This window comes from Mesoplodon mirus (assembly GCF_964341445.2).
Source record: "Mesoplodon mirus genome assembly, chromosome: 4".
Lineage (NCBI taxonomy): Eukaryota > Metazoa > Chordata > Mammalia > Artiodactyla > Ziphiidae > Mesoplodon > Mesoplodon mirus.
This window is the reverse complement of record NC_138979.1, coordinates 124,119,520-124,139,310: the sequence shown is the minus strand read 5'-3', so window position 1 is coordinate 124,139,310 and position 19,791 is coordinate 124,119,520. Positions and strand designations below refer to the sequence as shown.

General features: G+C 41.9%; 1 protein-coding gene across 1 annotated transcript in view; it reads left to right on the top strand.

The window, feature by feature from the left end:
- Positions 1 to 19,478, top strand: part of EGLN3 (egl-9 family hypoxia inducible factor 3) — a 28,970-nt gene extending 9,492 nt beyond the window's left edge. Inside the window, exons 2-5 of the mRNA XM_082616934.1 lie at positions 13,224 to 13,343; positions 14,939 to 15,075; positions 16,849 to 16,922; positions 17,791 to 19,478. Of these exons, the coding sequence (XP_082473060.1) occupies positions 13,224 to 13,343; positions 14,939 to 15,075; positions 16,849 to 16,922; positions 17,791 to 17,822 (363 nt within the window). The 3' untranslated portion in view covers positions 17,823 to 19,478. The remainder of the gene's footprint in view (positions 1 to 13,223; positions 13,344 to 14,938; positions 15,076 to 16,848; positions 16,923 to 17,790) is intronic.
- The last annotated feature ends 313 nt before the right edge of the window (positions 19,479 to 19,791 follow it).

Sequence of the window (19,791 nt, the reverse complement as noted above, 5' to 3'; positions counted from 1 at the left end):
CGCGTACCGCAAAAAAAAAAAAAAAGAAATAAAGAAATCACCTGCCCTTGGTTCTTGTTCTCCTTGTGATCCACTTTTTTTTTTTTTTTTTTTTTTGGTATGCGGGCCTCTCACTGCTGTGGCCTCTACCGTTGCGGAGCACAGGCGCTGGGCACGCAGGCTCAGCGGCCATGGCCCACGGGCCCAGCCACTCCACAGCATGTGGGATCTTCCTGGACCGGGGCACGAACCCGTGTCCCCTGCATCGGCAGGCGGACTCTCAACCACTGCGCCACCAGGGAAACCCTTGTGATCCATTTTAATGAGCTTTGCCAGTGTTAAGCAGTATAAAACCCAACGTTAATCAAGCAGTCTCCATGCTTAAAAAAACAAAAACAAAAACACACCCAACTGTGCTCTCTCCCCATTGTCCACGGTATATGCTGTGAATTTAACGTGCCATTTAAGGCCCTCCACGTCTGACCCCATCTGACCTTTCTACATTTAATCTCCCGCTGACAGCCTTCCTTCCCTCCTGATCCCTGAAGTGCTAGAAACGGATTTGCCGGGCAAACCAAGTTTCCCCATTGTCTTCTCCTCAAAAATCCTTCCTCCTGCCTTCTCCGTGAAGTTCCTTTCTGCTTCCTAGAACTCTGTGGGTGGCTCAACCCGGGCCACCCCAGTACATTTATTTCTTTGCTGCTTACCCTGCCTGCCCCTCATTTACCTATTCAAATTCTTTGAAGGCAGAGAGTATTAAGCTTGATATATATTTTTAGTGCCTCCAATAGTCCTTTACTGTTGACTTAATTTCATCTTTAAAAGGAACTTCGATTTTAAGGATGTCAGGGTGTCACAAAAAAAAGCTATAAATATATATATATATATTTTAGAAATTTCATGTAATGTCTGAAACATTTATATTAACATATTTCCATACAAATAACCCAAAGAAAGTTTAGTATGGTTTGTTTATTTGTTTGTTTGGTTTTTTATACTGCAGGTTCTTATTAGTCATCAGTTTTATACACATCGGTGTACACATGTCAATCCCAGTCTCCCAGTTCAGCACACCACCATCCCCACCCCACCGCGGTTTGTCCCCCTTGGTGTCCGTACATTTGTTCTCTACATCTGTGTCTCAGCTTCTACCCTGCAAACCGGTTCATCTGTACCATTTTTCTAGGTTCCACATACATGCATTAACATACGATATTTGTTTTTCTCTTTCTGACTTACTTCACTCTGTATGACAGTGTCTAGATCCATCCACGTCTCAACAAATGACTCAATTTCATTCCTTTTAATGGCTGAGTATATATGTACCACATTCCATTGTATATATGTACCACAACTTCTTTATCCATTCGTGCTATAAATATTTTGTTATGCCAAAAAAGAAAAAAGAGAAAGAAAGGTTTTACAACTTCTTCCCTAATTTGATGCTAAAGGGTTTAACTATTACATTAACAGGCTGTGAGGGACCATCTCAAAGGAGGGACTTTGGCTTTGTAAGGTTTTTTTTTTTCTTAGTTCTGATACTCTATGCTTGGCCCTAGAAAGTTCCAAGTCACATCAGATCCTGGCAGCTCGTACTTAGAGGTCTGCCTCAGAGAAGCCCGGGACCACGAGGCTAGGAGCCTGGCTTTTGGTCCTTGCTCAGACCCTGGCAGGCAGCATCTCAGGACCTTAATCTCCACTTCTTTAGGAACAAGGTCGATTTTTATTTTTATATTTGAACTTAATTTGGTCAGTACCTTATTAGGCACTGGGGTGGACATTTTACATTTTATTTTGTCTCACTGTGATCTTTGGCAAGTCAGTTCTCTGAGCCTCACTATCATCTATAACATGGGTACAATAATATAAATCTACCTCCATATGATAAGGAATTCAATGAAAATTGAGACTATAATTTTATTTGAGAGGGCAATTAGGTGCTTTCCGTGCCTCTGATTGGATTCCTGAAGAAGAGATCTGACTCTATCCACAGTCACACCCCAGCGCTGACAGGACAGTAATCCTCAGCAATGCTACAGAGTTGTAATTGGAATGTTTCCTGCCAGTTTCAGGAATCACGATGCAAAGGCTGTGCCAGAAACTGCCCTATAGGAATTCTTCTCACTTCCTGCTCTACCCACTACCTCCTGTTCTCCAAGTTAACTAGTGCAGGTGACTAATTCTAATTCCCCTTGACCTTTTATTATTTAGGGTGAGGCGTTGCACAAAAACTCTTGCTTTGCCACAGCAGCAGCATCATCCCCTGGGAACGTGCTGCAAATGCATGTTCTTGAGCTTCTCCCCAAACCTAGTGAATCAGAAGCTCACACGTCCTCCAGGCAATTCTCATACAGGCTGAAGTTTGAGAACTACTGAATAAAATGAATATGAGGAGGCTAGATGGGGATGGTGCTCTATCTTCCTAGAGTTTCTCTATCAGTGAGAAAATAGGCGTTCAATCAGTTGATTGGATCTGAGCTTATTCATCACTAAAACTAAAAAATGCAAGTGTTTTTGTTTCATTTGGAAAAATTTTGAGCAAAACACATTAACATGTTAAGTACACACACACACACACACACACAACGCACACAATTTTTCTATTATTTTTTCTAATAAAAGTTAATTTTCCAGAACCAGAATTGGAGTATAATTTGGAACTGATTCTCTCCTGTTGCGTTGAATGGAGGGGAACAATCTTTGTTAATATCTGTGCAGTATTGCTCCCCTGTATCCTACAGCCTGGCAAGGAGTGCAAGCTCAAGGCACCAGGGAGAACAAGAAAGCATCGTAGTGATTTGGGGTGAGAACCAACTGGAAAAGAGCAGATGATTGTGTCAGTGTTGAGTATCTATTATGTGCTAACTGAACACCACACAGAAGCCTACGGTTGTTTCTGACCCTTTAGGGTAAGATGGCTGAGGTGTGGGACTCTTTGGGGAAGCAAAGCCGAAAAACGAATCCAGCTTGACTGTAATCAGAGGTTTTACTAGGTAGAGACTGGAGAGTAGCTGGCACTTGCCTTTTCCTACTTCTGCATGGAGGGCTTTGATTTCCCAGTTAATATAGTTTGAGCCTCTATTTGATAAGCCATGATAATCATCTGAGAATCCTTTGTTGTGTTATCTTGAAGGAAGACAATTTCATTCATGGTCACTCTGGAAATAATTGCACCTGTTTTCAGTGAACAACTTTTTCCTGATATTTTAGAAGCAGTGTTTAGCAGTGGGAAGACCATGCTTAGTTCTATAATGTCCCGTAAGTAACTTTTGTCTCTCTCAGTTTCCACGTTTGTAAAATGGGGCTTCTCTTGGAGCCCCATCTTGAAGGGACATAGGTACAATTATATTCACCATCGCTGCCCCCTAGACTCAGAGCCAGGCAACTCCTTTATTTCTAGTCCCCTTGCTGCTCCCCAAAGTAGTTTTTTTTGTTTGTTTGTTTGTTTTTTGTTTGTCGGCAGGCGGACTCTCAACCACTGCGCTACCAGGGAAGTCCCCCAAAGTAGTTTATACATTTCTCTCAGAAGAGCCTTTTACTTTTCACGTGTCTGAGTGGTCCTCTAGATCTCACCCCTCCTGTAAGCCATAGTGGGTCTGTATCCAGTGTATTCTAATTCACTTGATATTAGAAAGTTCTATACTCAGTGAATTCTAATTAATGTGGTAGTAGTGGAGTTAAGAGTCTCCTGAATAAGCTTTGCACCTGAGTAAGGAAAATTTGTCTCATCCCTGGGATTCCTTTGGAGTTTACCAGGTGCCTTCCCAAGGGAAATATACTTTGTATTTCCTTTAAAGTTTTTTCTTAATTGGTCATTTGCTTTCTGACTTTGAAAAAGTCTGAAAACCTTGGCTGGTGTTCACCTGAGCTAAAAGGAAAGGTCCTGGAGAGGCTGACTTCCTTCCATAGACCCCGAGGTAAGGGAAAGAGCAGCCTGGGGAGAAGACTGATTGCTGACCAACTGCATCCCAGTCAGATATGGGGCTACAGAGCTTAGAGTTGGCTTGAGTTTGTCCTGCAGTGGGAATAACCAATCAAAGGCAACTTGGACACCTAGTGTTTTGCTGCAGGACTGAATCAGTTTCCTTTGCTCTCGGCTTTTGTTGAAATACAACCCCACCTGCACCCTACCCCCTACCCCCTTCACTGCCCTGGAGCTTTTAGTTCACAGACTCAATACCAAGGACACTCTTTTTTTCTTTCTTTCTTTTTGCATTTTGTGATTTTCTATCATTATGGCAAGGGTGATAGGCAAGGGTGAGAAGAAGTCAAATACTTCAAGAAGAACTGAAGATCTTAGTTCTCTCAAAAAAAGAGGTGAACCGGTTAATGTTAGACAAAGGATAAGCTGCGCCGGTAAAGCGTGAGCTCACTCTCTGAGGCCAGACTAACTGGCTTCCAAAAGGCCGGCTACCTAAACTCCTCGTGCCTCGGTTTCCTCATTTGTTAAATGGAGATAATAATGGTTCCTGCCTCATGGAGCTGTTATGAATATTGAATGAGGTAATATTTGGGAGGCACATAGAACAGTGTCAGGCACGTACACATGTTTGTTCAGTAAATAAATGTGCCTCCCGAGTTTCATGAGTTCTAGTTCTGACTTGCTGTGTGTCATTCCTTTCATTCAGCAGATATATTTTTCCAAGTGCTGAAATCCAAATGTGAGTATAAGATCTGGTTTCCTAGAAAGTTCTTTAACTTTTTCTTTTTCCAACATAGTTACCTTGTCCCACGTTAAGACTCCTCAGAGCGACTGGGAATTGCAAGTAAAGTGTTTCCTGGTTTCTCGTAAGAACATTGCTTCGAGGCATTTTTCTTGACATGTTTTGATTGGTAACTATATATTTTTGTATATTACTCAATAAAATCTTGTCTTACCAACTGTATTTAAGTTATCATGGCTTCCCTCAAGTATTTTAGGATTCATTCCAGATGAGAATTTAAAGCCGACCGTATTTAATTCTCTGACAATCCTGTGGTCACAGACATTCTTTTTTTTCTATTCGGCTCAAGCCTTTAGAGAGCTACATGTAAAGTTTTATTTACTGATAAGTCTGTTTCTAACATCAAAGGAAGTTAAACGTCCCTACCCCCATATTGCCTTAAGGATTACTCATGAATTTGTTTTTCTATAAGAATAAGGTAACTTCTAGGTCAATATGATAGCTTCCAGGGTTAATGACTTCTACCAAAGACTTGTGGGCAGGGTGACTCAGGGCAGGTGACCGCTGCTCACCTTCCCCTTAACCTGGAAATTAAATGAGAGAATATGTGTATATTGCCACCCTAAAGTGCTCCCTGGCTTCATGGGTCTTCAGGAAATGGCAGTTGTTAACGATTTGAGGAAAGGTAGCGGAATGGATATGGTTAAATGCCTGTGTTAATGTCCTCAACCCAGGGCCTGGCTGACTTTTGCGGATTTCATAATTGCAAGGAAGCCCTTACTGAGTACATTTCTCTGGTGACTGGGGTAGTGATGGGGGAGGGCTTTCCCGTGCCGGTTCCCTCCGCGGGCTGCCGGGCTGTGTGCTCGGGTGTGGGCTGGCTGCCACCCTCACGCAGCGCACGTAGTCCTGTCACTCAGCCGTCACCCCGCTGGCCGGGAGCCAGGCCTCTGCGGGAAGGGCCGCCTTCCCAAACCCAAACAGCCTGTATTGCTGTGTCGATGTTCCGGGGCCTGTTTACTGTGCTTAATTGCAGGACTCTGCTTGAATCCCCTCCAAGGAGAGGAATTAAGCAGAATTCGAAAAGGAGTGACAATAGTCTCTTAAATTCCTGGCCCCTGAGAATTTCAGTGGCTTCTGGGGAAGGGTGATTCATTCAAGTTCAGGGTGATTTACTCAGGTTCATGCACGAAGTACAGGATCCCCTGAAATAGAATCTTGATCTAGTTCAGTTAGACCTTACAAGCCCGTGAATCCTTTGTGACCTTATGCATGCTTGTGTGTGTGTGTGTGTGTGTGTGCGCGCATCTATGCATATTTCTGAGGGTGGGTGTGGGAGCCCAGCGCTTTAATGTAAGAATCTCAAGAAGCTAAGAGAACTGAGTAGAAGGTTTCAGAGTCTTGATAGTTGTTGATAGTTGGTTGAATGATCCCAGAATTAGGACCAAGTTCATAGTAAAGAGGGGCATTGATGAAAAAGGTCTCCCCGAGGACAGGTTTTCAAGTGAATATGGTAAATTCCCTGCCCTTCTAGGCAGGATGCTCTTGCCTGATCAGGAGGAACCAGCAGGCCTACTTCACCAGAGCAACTGAGAGTTGCCTATATCAATAACTTCTGATTTTTCATTTTCAGAATTACTGAAGCTCCTGCATTTCAGCAAAGTTCAGGTATGGGAGCATAATGATTATTGTTCTAAATTGGAGGTGAGGTTATATGTAGCAGAGTTCTGGGTACGTGGGTTCAGGGAGAGGAATTTTTCGTGTGGATTTAGGGCGCATGAGGAAGGCAGATGTTCCCAGGATAGAAATAGAATAGTAGAAGACATTTTAGTGAATAACTTGGGGTTCGTTTTCAAGATTACTTCCCTGATGGATATTGACTGTCTGATGTGCTGAATCTTCTGAATTGTATGGTCAGATGCTGAAACTTTGGGAAGGGGAACGTGGTAGCTGGACACAGCTCTTGCTATTGCCCACCAAAAGCATATTTCCCATTTCTCCCTCATTTCGTTACATCAGTCTTTAACTAGGGCACTAGGAGGAAGGAACTAGCTAGGCTTGCTCTTAACTAACAAGACAGGTCACAAGCAAGATGCCAAGATAACTAGTGACAGTTTGCATACTTGTTTCCTTAAAGTGCCTACATTATCTCCAGCTAATTTCTTTATGCCAATCTAGATGCGTGAGAATGAATATAAAGACTCTAAAGCACTTTTTCTGCTTATGAGCTGTTCATTGTCACACTGAGAGCTTGCTTTTTTGTAAGAGACTGGCCGCAAGGTGAACTCTTGTTTAGTGACATTTTCTTGAAACTGTTGAAGAAAGCTTTGCATAGTTGCAACTTGTTGTAAAGATGCGTTGTAAATATTGTATTGTAGGAATTTAAGTGATTTAGGAAATATATATATATTTTTAATTTTTATTGAAATATAGTTGATTTACAATATTATGTTAGTTTCAGGTGTACAGCAAAGTGATTCCCTTATATACACACACACACGCACACACACACACACTCACACACGTATTCTTTTTTAGATTATTTTCCATTATAGGTCCTTACAAGATATTGAGTATAGTTCCCTGTGCTATGCAGTGCATCCTTGATGGTTATCTATTTTATATATAGTCGTGTGTATATTTTAATCCTAAACTCCTAATTTATCCCCCACCCCTTCCCCTTTGGTAACCATAAGTTTGTTTTCTATGTCTATGAGTCTATCTCTGTTGGGTAAATAAGTTCATTTGTATCATTTTTTAAGATTCCACATGTAAGTGATATCATATGATTTTTGTCCGATTTAGGTAATATAAATTGGACCCACTTCTGGCCAGAAAACTTCAGCTATTACATTTGCTTAGCTGTTTTTCCAAGCTAAACAAGGTGCATGGCCTTGTGTATTTCTTTTCAAGTCTTTACACATCTAATACTCTATGTGGTTAGTGTTTTATGGTAAAGAGAGGAGGGATCCTGGGCCCCCATTGCTATATCCAGAGCGGACATGGGGGAAGGACTTGAGGGGAGAGAGGTTTGGTAGAGGCCTGTGCAATGTGGATGGCACTGAAGGATGAAGGATACATCTGAGCCTGGTAAAGAGAAATGGGGAAGGTGACTCCTTGTAGCTCAGGAAGTAACACAGAGTAGCTTGATCTCTTAGGAGAGCCTCAGACAGTGATCTCAAAATCCAGTCTGATATGTTTTTTTGTGGCCCTGATTTAACAATCAGGATAAAAAATGTACAGGAGAGTTTACATACAAATCCGGTTCAGTTCCCTGCTACTGTCCTAAAATCTGAAGATTTTGTAACACCAGCCCCTCATTGCCAAGGTTAGAAAATTCCCTAGTTATAGGTAGCATAGTACACACTCTAGAGTTTTGACACATCTATACCTGGTTGGCTTCAATTTTTTATGTTACTTGCAAGTGCCACAGGCTATATGACTTTGCCAGCCCCAGGTTCGAAGCTACAAAGCACTTAGGTAGGATCGGATCTCTGAAGGGGAGACATTCTGAAGCCCCAGTGGAGGGGAAGACAAAAACATGCACATCATCAGTTTTAAAAATAGTTGACATTAAGCAGCATTTAGTGTGTGCCAAGCCTTGCACTGTTTTACATGGATTATCACCTTCAATCCTCATAAACCCATTTTTCAGATGAGAAAACTGAGGTGTGAAGAGGATAAGTACAGGTTATTCTGCGCTTAGGTTACATTTTATTAAAATATGCTCTGCTAGGGACCGTTCGTAATTCAAAACAAATCCTTACCAAGATTGTCTGGTATTTCTGCTTCACAGTTAGAGGGGCCTAGCATTTGGCCGTGGACCAAAATACCAGTTTAAAGGTCACTCAGCTTGGCAGCTTTGAAGTTATGCTATTCTTGACAAATTTTTAAAAATGGATTCATATTTATTGCAAATTTGGTAAATAAAATAAGACTTGATTACTATTTTAATTTGCTGAGTTAAACTTTATGTAAAACGTCACTCTCTTTTTTTTTTTTTTTTTGCGGTACGCGGGCCTCTCACTGTTGTGGCCTCTCCCATTGCGGAGCACAGGCTCCGGACGCACAGGCTCAGCAGCCATGGCTCACAGGCCCAGCCAGTCCGCGGCATGTGGGATCTTCCCGGACTGGGGCACGAATCCGTGTCCCCTGCATCGGCAGGTGGACTCTCAACCACTGCGCCACCAGGGAAGCCCCCGTCACTCTCTTTTTAAGATCAAGTCATACTAGTGACTGACACTGAAGTCATGAGTGATGTAAAATACGTTTCTATAAAACATCTATGTTGTTGATTGTTTTTAGAGAAGTGGTGAATCTGAGTGGAGGCTGGGATGGGACAGATGTATCCCCTTCCCGCCCATGAATGGACAGTGGAGGTCAATGATGCCAGTTTTTTGAAATGGTGTATATATGCGATCAAACTGGTTTCAATTAAGAACATTCTGTTTAGGCACTGGGATGGAAATCCTGGACTTTGCTTTTTCAACTTTACCTTTGGGATTGATGAGATATGGCTTTTTATGAAGCCAACTCAGTAATACCCCTTAACAGAAACTGTTTTCTTTTCCACCTGTGGCATTTGGGGAGCAGATTTTATTACTTGGGTTTGGCTGTCAAAGTTCTATATGTCTGGGGCTTCCCTGGTGGCGCAGTGGTTGAGAGTCCGCCTGCCGATTCAGGGGACACAGGTTTGTGCTCCGGTCCGGGAAGATCCCACATGCCGCGGAGCGGCTGGGCCCATGAGACATGGCTGTTGAGCCTGCGCGTCTGGAGCCTGTGCTCCACAACGGGAGAGGCCACAACAGTGAGAGGCCCGCGTACCGCAAAAAAAAAAAAAAAAAAAAAAAAAAAGTTCTATATGTCTGTGTACATTTTCAAAGAATCCTTACACATTTACTGCCTGAACGTGGCCGCCTAGGTATCCAGAGCACATATCTCTGGTCTAGAGCCAGTTTGGGAGCCTGGGAGGGGTTCACCCCTCTCCACTCATTTCCTTTTGCTACAGAGCTATGGAGAAGCCTCTGGGGATGGTGCAGGGGGTGGGGGGTGTCCACGATGGGGCCATAGGAAGGGATGGTGAATACATAAGGGGACATGTGGATTTATCTGCCCATCCAAGAATAGAAGTATAGGACTAAATTGTATGTGCTATTGCAGGTCACACTAACATGTTATTAAACTTGTATAAATTTCAAATATTAATCTAGTCTGCAAGTTCTGGCAGATAAAAAGTCGGCGATAAGTGAGACTTCCTCCTGATGGGTGTCAGTGTTATTGCGCAGCGTGTTTGTCACGTGATCATTGAAGTACTCTGGTGATGTTCTCATTGTCCTGGCGCGTTCTCCTCCTCTGTACACTCTAAATCCCTTCCTGGCTTGATGAGGTTTGGATAGCAGCTCTGTAGACCTAACTGATCAGTTTCCGGGGTTTGTTTCTGCCCCGTGCATGATTTGGCACAGAAACGCATGATGTTATTGAAGTGAGCCTTGCTTCTCAGCGCATCCTTAGCCTCCTGGTTTTAGACTGTGTCAAAACCCAACAGATACTGGGAATGTGCCCAAGCCAAGACCCATCTCCTGTGGCTCTTGTCCAGAAAACACTGATAAAATTGGCCTGTGTAGTTTCAACAGGCCCACTGAGGCTCACAGTGATTTGCTTGCATTGTTTTGAACTTGATGCTATGGTTTCAGGAACCAGGAGAGAAGGTGAAGATTGACTCTGGCCAGAAAAATTCTCTATATATCTCTCCCTTAAGCAATCAGATACTTTGCTGACACTTAGGAGTTTTGTCCTATTGATGAGTCCCCTGGAAAGTGCTAGCTCCTTCTCTATGCATGGGTTTTATAGACGCAGCAGTACATACAAAAGGATGTACTTTTGTGAGTTTGTATCTCTTTTTATCAGTATTTAATCTAAGCTGAGTCCTGAGGCAGTTAAGCACTTCCTAATGCCGTGAAGAACTCTGTTGCTGCTTCTGGGGTTGATGCTTCGATAGAATCTGAGATCTTCTTGGACCATCAGAGGCTGGGTAACCCAAGCCATTTTTTACAGGAAAGAAACCAAGCCTGGGATCACATGATTAGTTACAGAGTAAATTAGATGGCAGACATCCAGACCACTGACCTTTTCCTTCGAGTAGAGCTGTATAAGAATATAAGATTATGTAGCATTTTTTTGAATTGTATTTTATTTATTTTTTATACAGCAGGTTCTTATTAGTTATCTATCTTATGCATTTTAGTGTATACATGTCAATCTCAATCTCCCAATTCATCCCACCACCACCACCTCCCCCGCCACCACTTTCCCCCCTTGGTGCCCATACGTTTGTTCTCTACATCTGTGTCTCTGTTTCTGCCTGATTATGTAGCATTGATGGAGTACTTTTTCTTCTTTTCAGAGCTTCACAGTGGGGAGAGGCTGAGTTGGTAGGGAATTCAGCCTATAATTGTTTGTGGCTTAAGTGACTTTTATTATTGGCTCAGTGGTGGCTCTTATAATCCTAATAGCTGCTTCCAGGGATGGGTAATTCCCTAGTCATTATAGGTGACTTCATTTATCTCTTCTTCCCCAGCTAGACTCATCATTTCTGTCTGCTCCCAATCACCTTTCCCCAAGCCGTCCTTTGCTTGGTGGTACCAACATTTGTTAAATCTCGATTGCAGTAGCCTCAGAATTCCACCTCTGAAACATGTTCAAGCTAACAGCCTAACTTCAGCTCTGAGATGACATTGCATTGACATTTTAGACATTCAAAGGCAGGATATGGGGATTGCTAGCCGCATAGGGATATAACGTTTGAGAGATATGGTGATTTAAGCCTTAAGATCAGTATAAAGCCAAGTTACTATTCAGCCTTTTTTTTTTGAGTTACGCGGGCCTCTCACTGTTGTGGCCTCTCCCGCTGCGGAGCATAGGCTCTAGATGCGCCGGCTCAGCGGCCATGGCTCACGGACCCAGCCGCTCCACGGCATGTGGAATCTTCCCAGACCAGGGCACGAACCCGTGTCCCCTGCATCGGCAGGCGGACTCTCAACCACTGCGCCACCAGGGAAGCCCTCAGCCTTATTTTTGTTCTAGTATGCAAGAAGCCTTTCAAGTACATGCCTAGTTCATGTCTTCGTGTTACCACTGGGAGTGACTTGACACCCATGGTTTTGAAGCTGATTCATTGAACCACTAGTGTTATTAGTTTGGGCTCTACCTGACTGGTTATTTTACCAATGAAGCAGTCTTGCCATTTATGAAGGAAAATGTGAAGTGGATCGCTACATGTATGTTTGAAGATATGCTTTAAAATGACAAAAATCTCTATTGATCTAGGCAGAAAGTAAACTTACTGTTTAGAGGAAAGAGCTGTTTGCTATTCATTCATTTATTTATCGAATTTTAAAACAAAACAAAACACAAAAAGGGAATTCCCTGGCGGTCCAGTGGTTAGGACTCCGTGCTGTCGCTGCTGAGGGCCTGGGTTCAATCCCTGGTTGGGGAATTAAGATCCACAAGCCCCGCGGTACCCCCCTCCCCTCCAAGAAAAAAATCAAATTTAATCAGATACCTTCTGTGCATCAGGAACTGTTCTAGACACGAAGAATACGTCAGCAAACAAAACAGAAAAAATATCCTTTTTCTCATCTTACGTTACCAATATCTTCCCTGCATGTATCTCATCCCTACAAAGATATTTTAGAAATAAGGCAGTGTCCTGTGAAAAGAACTGGCTTTTTACACTTTGTCTAATTTTTTCTACTCTATGCTATAAATTTTCCTGGGAACAATTAGAGATTTGTTACTCTCTTCGTAGTAATTCCCTAATAGTAATCTTTAGTAGGATTTTTAGTTTGGCTTCCTGCTTTATTTCTCCACCTGACTGATACAGGTAGCGCTTGGGCAAAAGGAAGAGAATTTCAGGTTATCATTTAATTTGATAATTGTCAGTAGGAAGAAGACAAGCATTGAAAAATGCATTAAGATGTGTCTGTGGCTTTTTCTGTGAACTGGATCTGACTGTCATCTGTGCTGACAAGTCGGGACACAGCTTCCATTGACCCTCCCCTCTTCTTTCTGTCCTAAGCATTTTATTGAGCAAGCCTAACCTTTTTCTCCTTCGTCATTGGTTCCTGTCTCTTTGTAAATGCAGGTATCTTTAGCCATTGATTAAGACAGTGGGCGATTCGGTGATTCAGGGGCACTTGTCAATAATGCATAATCTCTAAACTCCAAACCTAGTGATTATGATTTTGTGGCTCTAGGGTGGGAACCCAGAACCTGCTTTTTCAAAAAGAAAGATTGAAGAAAGGCGGGGCATCCTAACGACAACCATAGATACTGTTCAAAATGTTCTAGAGTTGTGGGAATATTGTTGAACTACTTTCCACTGGGCTGAGCCATAAGGTATAACTTGGCCGTTAATCATATATGCCGAAGAGTCCAAATTCATGTACTGTACGTGAAGTTAAGAAGCCAACAGTCACCTATGTCATGTGGCACCCAAGGAGACTGTGTTACTCAGCTGTTCACTGGTGGCAGAAGATTGGTTCAGCTTTGTTAACCAGCTTCCTTGGGATTTCTCCATAGGCGATGGTGGCTTGCTACCCAGGAAATGGAACAGGTTATGTTCGACATGTGGACAACCCCAGCGGTGATGGCCGCTGCATCACCTGCATCTACTATCTGAACAAGAACTGGGATGCCAAGGTACTTGGATTCATGGGAGTAGAGTGAGGGGTTAGGAACTATAGGAAAAGAATTCAGATGACTTAGAGGAAAGTTTGCAGTTCATAATCCCCACTGATGAATCCTTTCTATTTCATATTTTTTCTTTTTTCCTCTTACGGTGTTAGTACTAAAGTTGATGAGATGAAAATAATAGATATGAAGTTAATTTGATGGGGGTAGGTGGGTAGGGCCATTATTAGGTTATAGGTTATAATTTGATGGTTGATGAAGAGAAAATAATTTATAATTTTAGGAATGGGGATCAATTTCTTTAGTCTAATCCAGAGCTGATAGGATTCTCGATTCTCAATGTGGAATAAGATATATACTTTTCCCTGCCAGGAGCAACACTGAGAGAATTTCACAAAAATAGAACTGTAGGATATTAAACTATCCCCAAGTGAGGTTTCCCACACAGTCCTCCCTCTTGGAGTAAAATGTCTCCCTGGTGGCCTCTTGCCATGGTTTACTATGGTTTGTGAATGCCAAAGGTTTTATGGCTTATTTTTATATTTTTGAACATATATATAGATAGAGATATGAAGTCTGGTTCCACACTGACAAACATTTGTCTGGAATTTGTATGCTTTCTGAAAGCTAGGGATGATTTAGGAGTCTGAGAAGTTGGAGAACTTTTCAGGCTTATTTGGCTTTTGAACCTTCTGTATCTCCTTTCGCTATTCATTAGGCCAGATACTTGCTGTCATAAAGCAAGGATATTTTATCTGGGGTCAGAAAAACTAAACCTGGGAAACCAGTGAATTAGTGACAAGGTTTTTGTCATCTCCCTATTGGTAATGTGACTGAAATATATCCCTTAGTTGTCCTTTAAAATCTTGAAAGGTAGTGTTATCGGCAAGAGGGTAAAGTTGTCAGATCAGTGATGATAAATCACAAAGTATGAAATCATTCAAAACATATTTGAGTGCCTGCTAGTGCCGGGCATTGTGCTGTGAGGAAACGTCGACGTGTGAGGTCTGAATTCTACCTTGACATGGTTATTCTAGTAGGACAGCTTAGGTGTACATGTAAAAAAAAGTAATTCAAGGAAGAGAGTGATATATGTCATGAAAGATAAGGTCGTCTGAGAGTTCAGAGAAAAGAGCATGTAACTTCCAACTGATGAAATCAGATAGGAGATGGGGAGCTCAAAAGAAAGCTGTAAATTCTAATTGAAGGGGAGCTTATGTGTGGTCCCTATCCTAGGGAGCTGTTAATATTAGACTGAACTATATGAAATTGCCGGGGGGAGGGGCGGGAGGGGGTTATAGGTCCGAAACAGTCGAATATTGGCAATTCTGTATGATTTGCCCCAGTAGTACTCCACGGTGTATCCATGGACTCCGTGATTGTGAGGGTGGGAAGGCTTCACTTGGTGGGGGGTGAATAAGGAGATGTGTCTAGCCAAATCTGAAATAACACTTAATACAAAGGAGGAGGCTGAAGTAAAACTGTGGGAGTAATATACGCTTGGAGTGGTGGTTGGAAGATGGCTTTGTTTCTAGATGAGGCTGAAATATCATTGATAATGAACTATGTGTGAGGAAATAATCTACCTTCTTTGTGGCCCTCAGCTACATGGTGGGGTCCTGCGGATATTTCCAGAAGGGAAGTCGTTCATAGCGGATGTGGAGCCCATTTTTGACAGACTCTTGTTCTTCTGGTCAGACCGCAGGAACCCACATGAAGTCCAGCCTTCCTATGCAACCAGGTAACAGCCAGGGCCACGATTCTTCTTGAGAAGCTTCGTGTACAAACCATCAGAGAATTCTCTAAACTTGTGTTCTATGCAGATGAGGGACCAACCACCCCCCAAAGCTGATAGCAAACCTGTTTGAAGTCAATAAAAATTAAAGGAGAAATTTGGGGTTCTTTAGTACACAAACCTAACATCAGTTTGAACTGTTAACAAATTGTTTTCCATTAGGTGAGCATCTTGGATTCCAAATTTCCCAGAGCATTTTTCTCCTCTCCTTTCTTCCCCCTACCCCCCTTTAAAAAAAACCTGATGTTGAACCACCCCTAGAGAATGTTGGCTGCCACATAACAGGAATTCTGTCTGGTTAGCTCTGGATGAGTTTACAAGTTGCCAGTTGCAAGCAGAGAAAGAACCTCGAGAAAAGAAAGAGGAATTTGTAACACAACGTTGTAAATCAACTATACTCCGATACAAATTTAAAAGAAAAGAAAAAAAGAAAGAGGAATTTGTTTTGGTTTCTTTTCCTTTTTACCCTTTCCTGAGCTTAAAATTAGATTGGGCTTACTGCACCCATCATGTCCCAACAGTTGGATTTTTCAGACTTCTTTCTTTAGATCATGCATGGGGAGATTTTCAGAGTAACTGAACAATTTAGTATTGTTTAGTATTAATCTGGAAACTCTTGATATAATCTTAATTTCAGATTCTGCCTCTCATTTGCCTTTGTTTTATGGCCAAAGCTGTAAACCAGGTGGTATTGGAGCTCTGTGGGGTGCAGCCTGAATTGGGAATAGCAGTTGGGCGCAGGGAGGAGAGAGGTTGGGTAGAAAGATAATGACTAAGCCATAACAAGACTGATTAAATCAAAATCACAGGTGTTAAGAGCTTAAGGTTTATGTGGCCCCTTCCAGAAATCACAGATCTGAGCCCCACATAGAGTTGCATATGAAATATCAAATTGGGATGTGCCCTGGGTGAGCAGGTAACTGATTCTACCACCAAAGCCTGCTCGTGGCTTGTTTAATGTTGTACAATAATTGGACCCTGTCATTTGTGCAGAATTCCCTCGTTCTTCCCCAGTTCCTTTATGACCAGGGTCACAGGGGAAACATTAGCACATGTTGATGGGAAGCCTTTGGAAAAAATCAAGTGCTATAGAAATTCCATTAACTAATAATAATAATAAAATGAAACTTTTTGAAAACTCATGCATGAAATTACTCCTATTATAGTCTGTCCCATAGATGGGATGCAGTAGAAAGCTTGAGGCCATTAGTATTCCATTGCATCTTTGCCCCAATGTCCAAAACTAAAGAAAAAAGCCAGGAGTTTTAAGTGTCCTGTCATTTGATAAGTTATTCTTCAAAGCTTCACTCCTTTGTGCTCTCCCCATCAACTTAGGTCTCTCAGTCTTTAGCAGAATGACTCCCTTCTAGCCCTTTTTGTGTAGATCATCTTGACCTGTTACATTATTTGTCAAATTGCCTTTCCTGCCTGCTAGAGCCTGAGCTCCCTGAGAAAGAGGCTGATGTATTCACATGACCATTTGAATTCCCATCGTCCAGGATAATGCCTGGAGCATACATGGAATTCCTTAAATGTTTTATTACCTTTAAATAGACTTGAAACCAGAGAAGTTTATTTTAAATTAAAATTGGGATGAACCTCTGATAATAGGAAAAATTTCAAATGTTGGCTTTACAAATGACTGTTATGTGAAATTTATAGTATTTTTTTTGGTAGTATTTTTAAACCTCTTTTCTAATATCTACTTATCTTTCACAGATATGCCATGACTGTTTGGTACTTTGATGCTGAAGAAAGGGCAGAAGCCAAAAAGAAATTCAGGAATTTAACTAGTATGTGTTTGATAATTTTCTGTGACTTTTGATCAAGTCAATCCTTGACTTTTATTTGAGATTTTTATGTATATTTTAATATACTCTGTTCAGTCTCAGCCATATATATATGCAAGACTGCATATATATATGATGACAGCCTGGTGGGCTTAATTCTGAAAATTTGGCCTTAGCTCTGCTGGAAAAATCAGAAAAAATGCAAAGGACATCCCCTGTGACTGTCCACTGATTGTGTGACAGTTTATAATAGATGGGAAATAGTTAACTTTTGATCATTAATGTTTGTCCGTCAAACATAACGTTAAATTTTGCCTACATGATTTTGGCACATTGCAAAGGAAATACAGTGGATCCCAACAACGATGGTTAATTTGTTATATTGGTACGGGACTATGACTCTCATTAAAAAAACTGGGCTCATGTAATATAAACTGAATATGACGTAAGGTCATTCCTGTCCCCTCCAACCAGTATTGTAAGGCAGCGTTTCCCAAAATACATTGTATTGAAAGCCAAGTTAGTTTGCAGGAAGGTAAAATTCCTGGTCCCCAAATGTGGGAAATGTTACATACTGTATCTCTTTCTTGAAGAGTCACAGTGCTTATGGGCATATTAATCAAGAAAAATTAATCTAAGAAATCTTAAAGATGTATGTAACATTGCCTAACCCATAATCCATTTGGACTGTCTACCTAGCAAATCCCAAAGAAAACACATTTTGCTAAGCCCTGTCAGGAGGCACTCTGCTCAACTTTGTTCTGTAAGATGGGAAGTGTTTGCTGGAGGCTTTTGGGGTGACGTTTGTGACATGAAAGTCATCAGATCTGGTTCCTTACCCTCTTCATTTTCTTTTCTCTTCCCAACCCAGGGAAAACTGAACCTGCCCTCACTGAGGACTGACCCTGATCTGAAATCCGCTGGCCTCATTCATTTTAGTAACAGTTCCTGAATTCACTTTTAAGAGTTGAGATCCAAAGAAGGCCACTTCTTTAGTGACTCGGTGATGAGAACCCCCCTATTGCTTGCATCATTCACATCCCTGTCTTGCGTACGGTACTTTGTGTTTTCTTGCCAAGACTCCATCTACCTTCAGACACTCTCTTTGCCAGATGAACTCATTTGCTAACTCCAGAAATACCTGCAGACGACCTAGCTGGCCAGCGGTTTAATTGTCAGATTTGGTAATCCTGGGTATCAAAGCAAGAACCTGGAAGCACAGGCGAGGGACTGAATCTTACTTGCACTTTATGTACACTTCCTGATTTGAAAGGAGGAGGTTTGCAAAGAAGTTAGACGGTGACAGATGCCACAGAGAGGCATCACTGAAGCCCTAACAGCAGGAAACAGAAATTTGTGTCATCTGAACAATTTCCAGATGTTCTTAATCCAGGGCTGTTGGGGTTTCTGGAGGATTATCACAACCTAATGACGTTATTACCTCTAGAAAGGGCTGCTGTCAGTCATCAATTTCTAAGTATCCTGTGGGTGGACACTCCTTTTTCCTGGTCCTGCAAACTGGACTTGCTGCCTCTGCCCCATTTTGCTGAAAATATGACTTTCTGATCAAAGATGACAACACCATTTATTTTCTATTTTCACTTCTGACTTAGAGAACCTAATTCATTAATTGTTCTGGTTGCTTTGTTGAAGTGAAATTTGAATTTAAATCAAAGGGGAAAAACATCTTCCTGGTAGTTTAGAGCCAACAACCTCTGATAATGGCATCAAAAGACTTGGGTCTCTGATATACATTAAACGTGTGCATCTTGAATGATTTGAGATTGGAGATGGAGTTGGAAATGTGGGCATTCCTGTTTTTCAGTTTTCCTTTCTAATGAGCTCACCCTTCTTTAACAAAATAAGAAAATCACAAAAACTAGGGCACTGTATTTTAAAAAGGAAATGGAAATAAAACAAAAAATCCTGAAAAGCTGCTTGAGTTCTTCCACATTTTCTGACCCTAGTAGCCTCTTTTCAACAGATTTGACTCTTCAGATCCACTGTGGTTGGCAGTGTGGCCAGAATCATGGAATTTGCTAGAACTGTGGGAAGCTCTGCTCCTACAGTAAGCACAGATTCCGCTGCCTCAAGAACTCTCCATTGAGCTCCTGTTTTATGCAAGTTACTTTTCTTAGTTTTCAACTCCATTTTCATATTTTTTAAATCCCTGTAATTTCTTGCTTGAAAATCCCATGAACATTAAGGGGCCAGAAATATTTTCTTTGGTCACTGACAGATACATAGACTTTCCAAGAAAGAAGCATATTTTTGTGCGTGTGTGTCTGGTTTGGAAAATTTCCAGATAAGACTTGTCTTCATTCTCACGACTGCTCTGTTTTTTTTCTGAAGTACTCATCACCTCCTAACTTACTATGTAATTTACTTATTTATTATGTTCATTGTCTGGTATCCTTCCTCTAGGGTGTAAGCACAATGAAGACAGGGATTTTTTTATGTTTTTAATCAATGGAATGTATTCCCAGCACCTAAAATAGTGCCTGGCACATAGTAAGGGCTCAGTAAATACTTGTTGAATAAACTCACTCTCCTGCTGTAGCATTTTTTTGTTTTTTAATTATTTTATTTATTTTGTTTTGGCTGCGTTAGGTCCCTGTTGCTGCGCGCGGGCTTTTCTGTAGTGGCGGCAAGCGGGGGCTGCTCTTTGTTGCAGTGCGAGGGCTTCTCACTGCAGTGGCTTCTCTTGTTGCGGAGCACGGGCTCTAGGCGCCCGGGCTTCAGTAGTTTTGGCACACGGGCTCGGTAGTTGTGGCTCACGGGCTTAGTTGCTTTGCGGCATATGGGATCTTCCCAGACCAGGGCTCGAACCCATGTCCCCTGCATTGACAGGCAGACTCCCAACCACTGCACC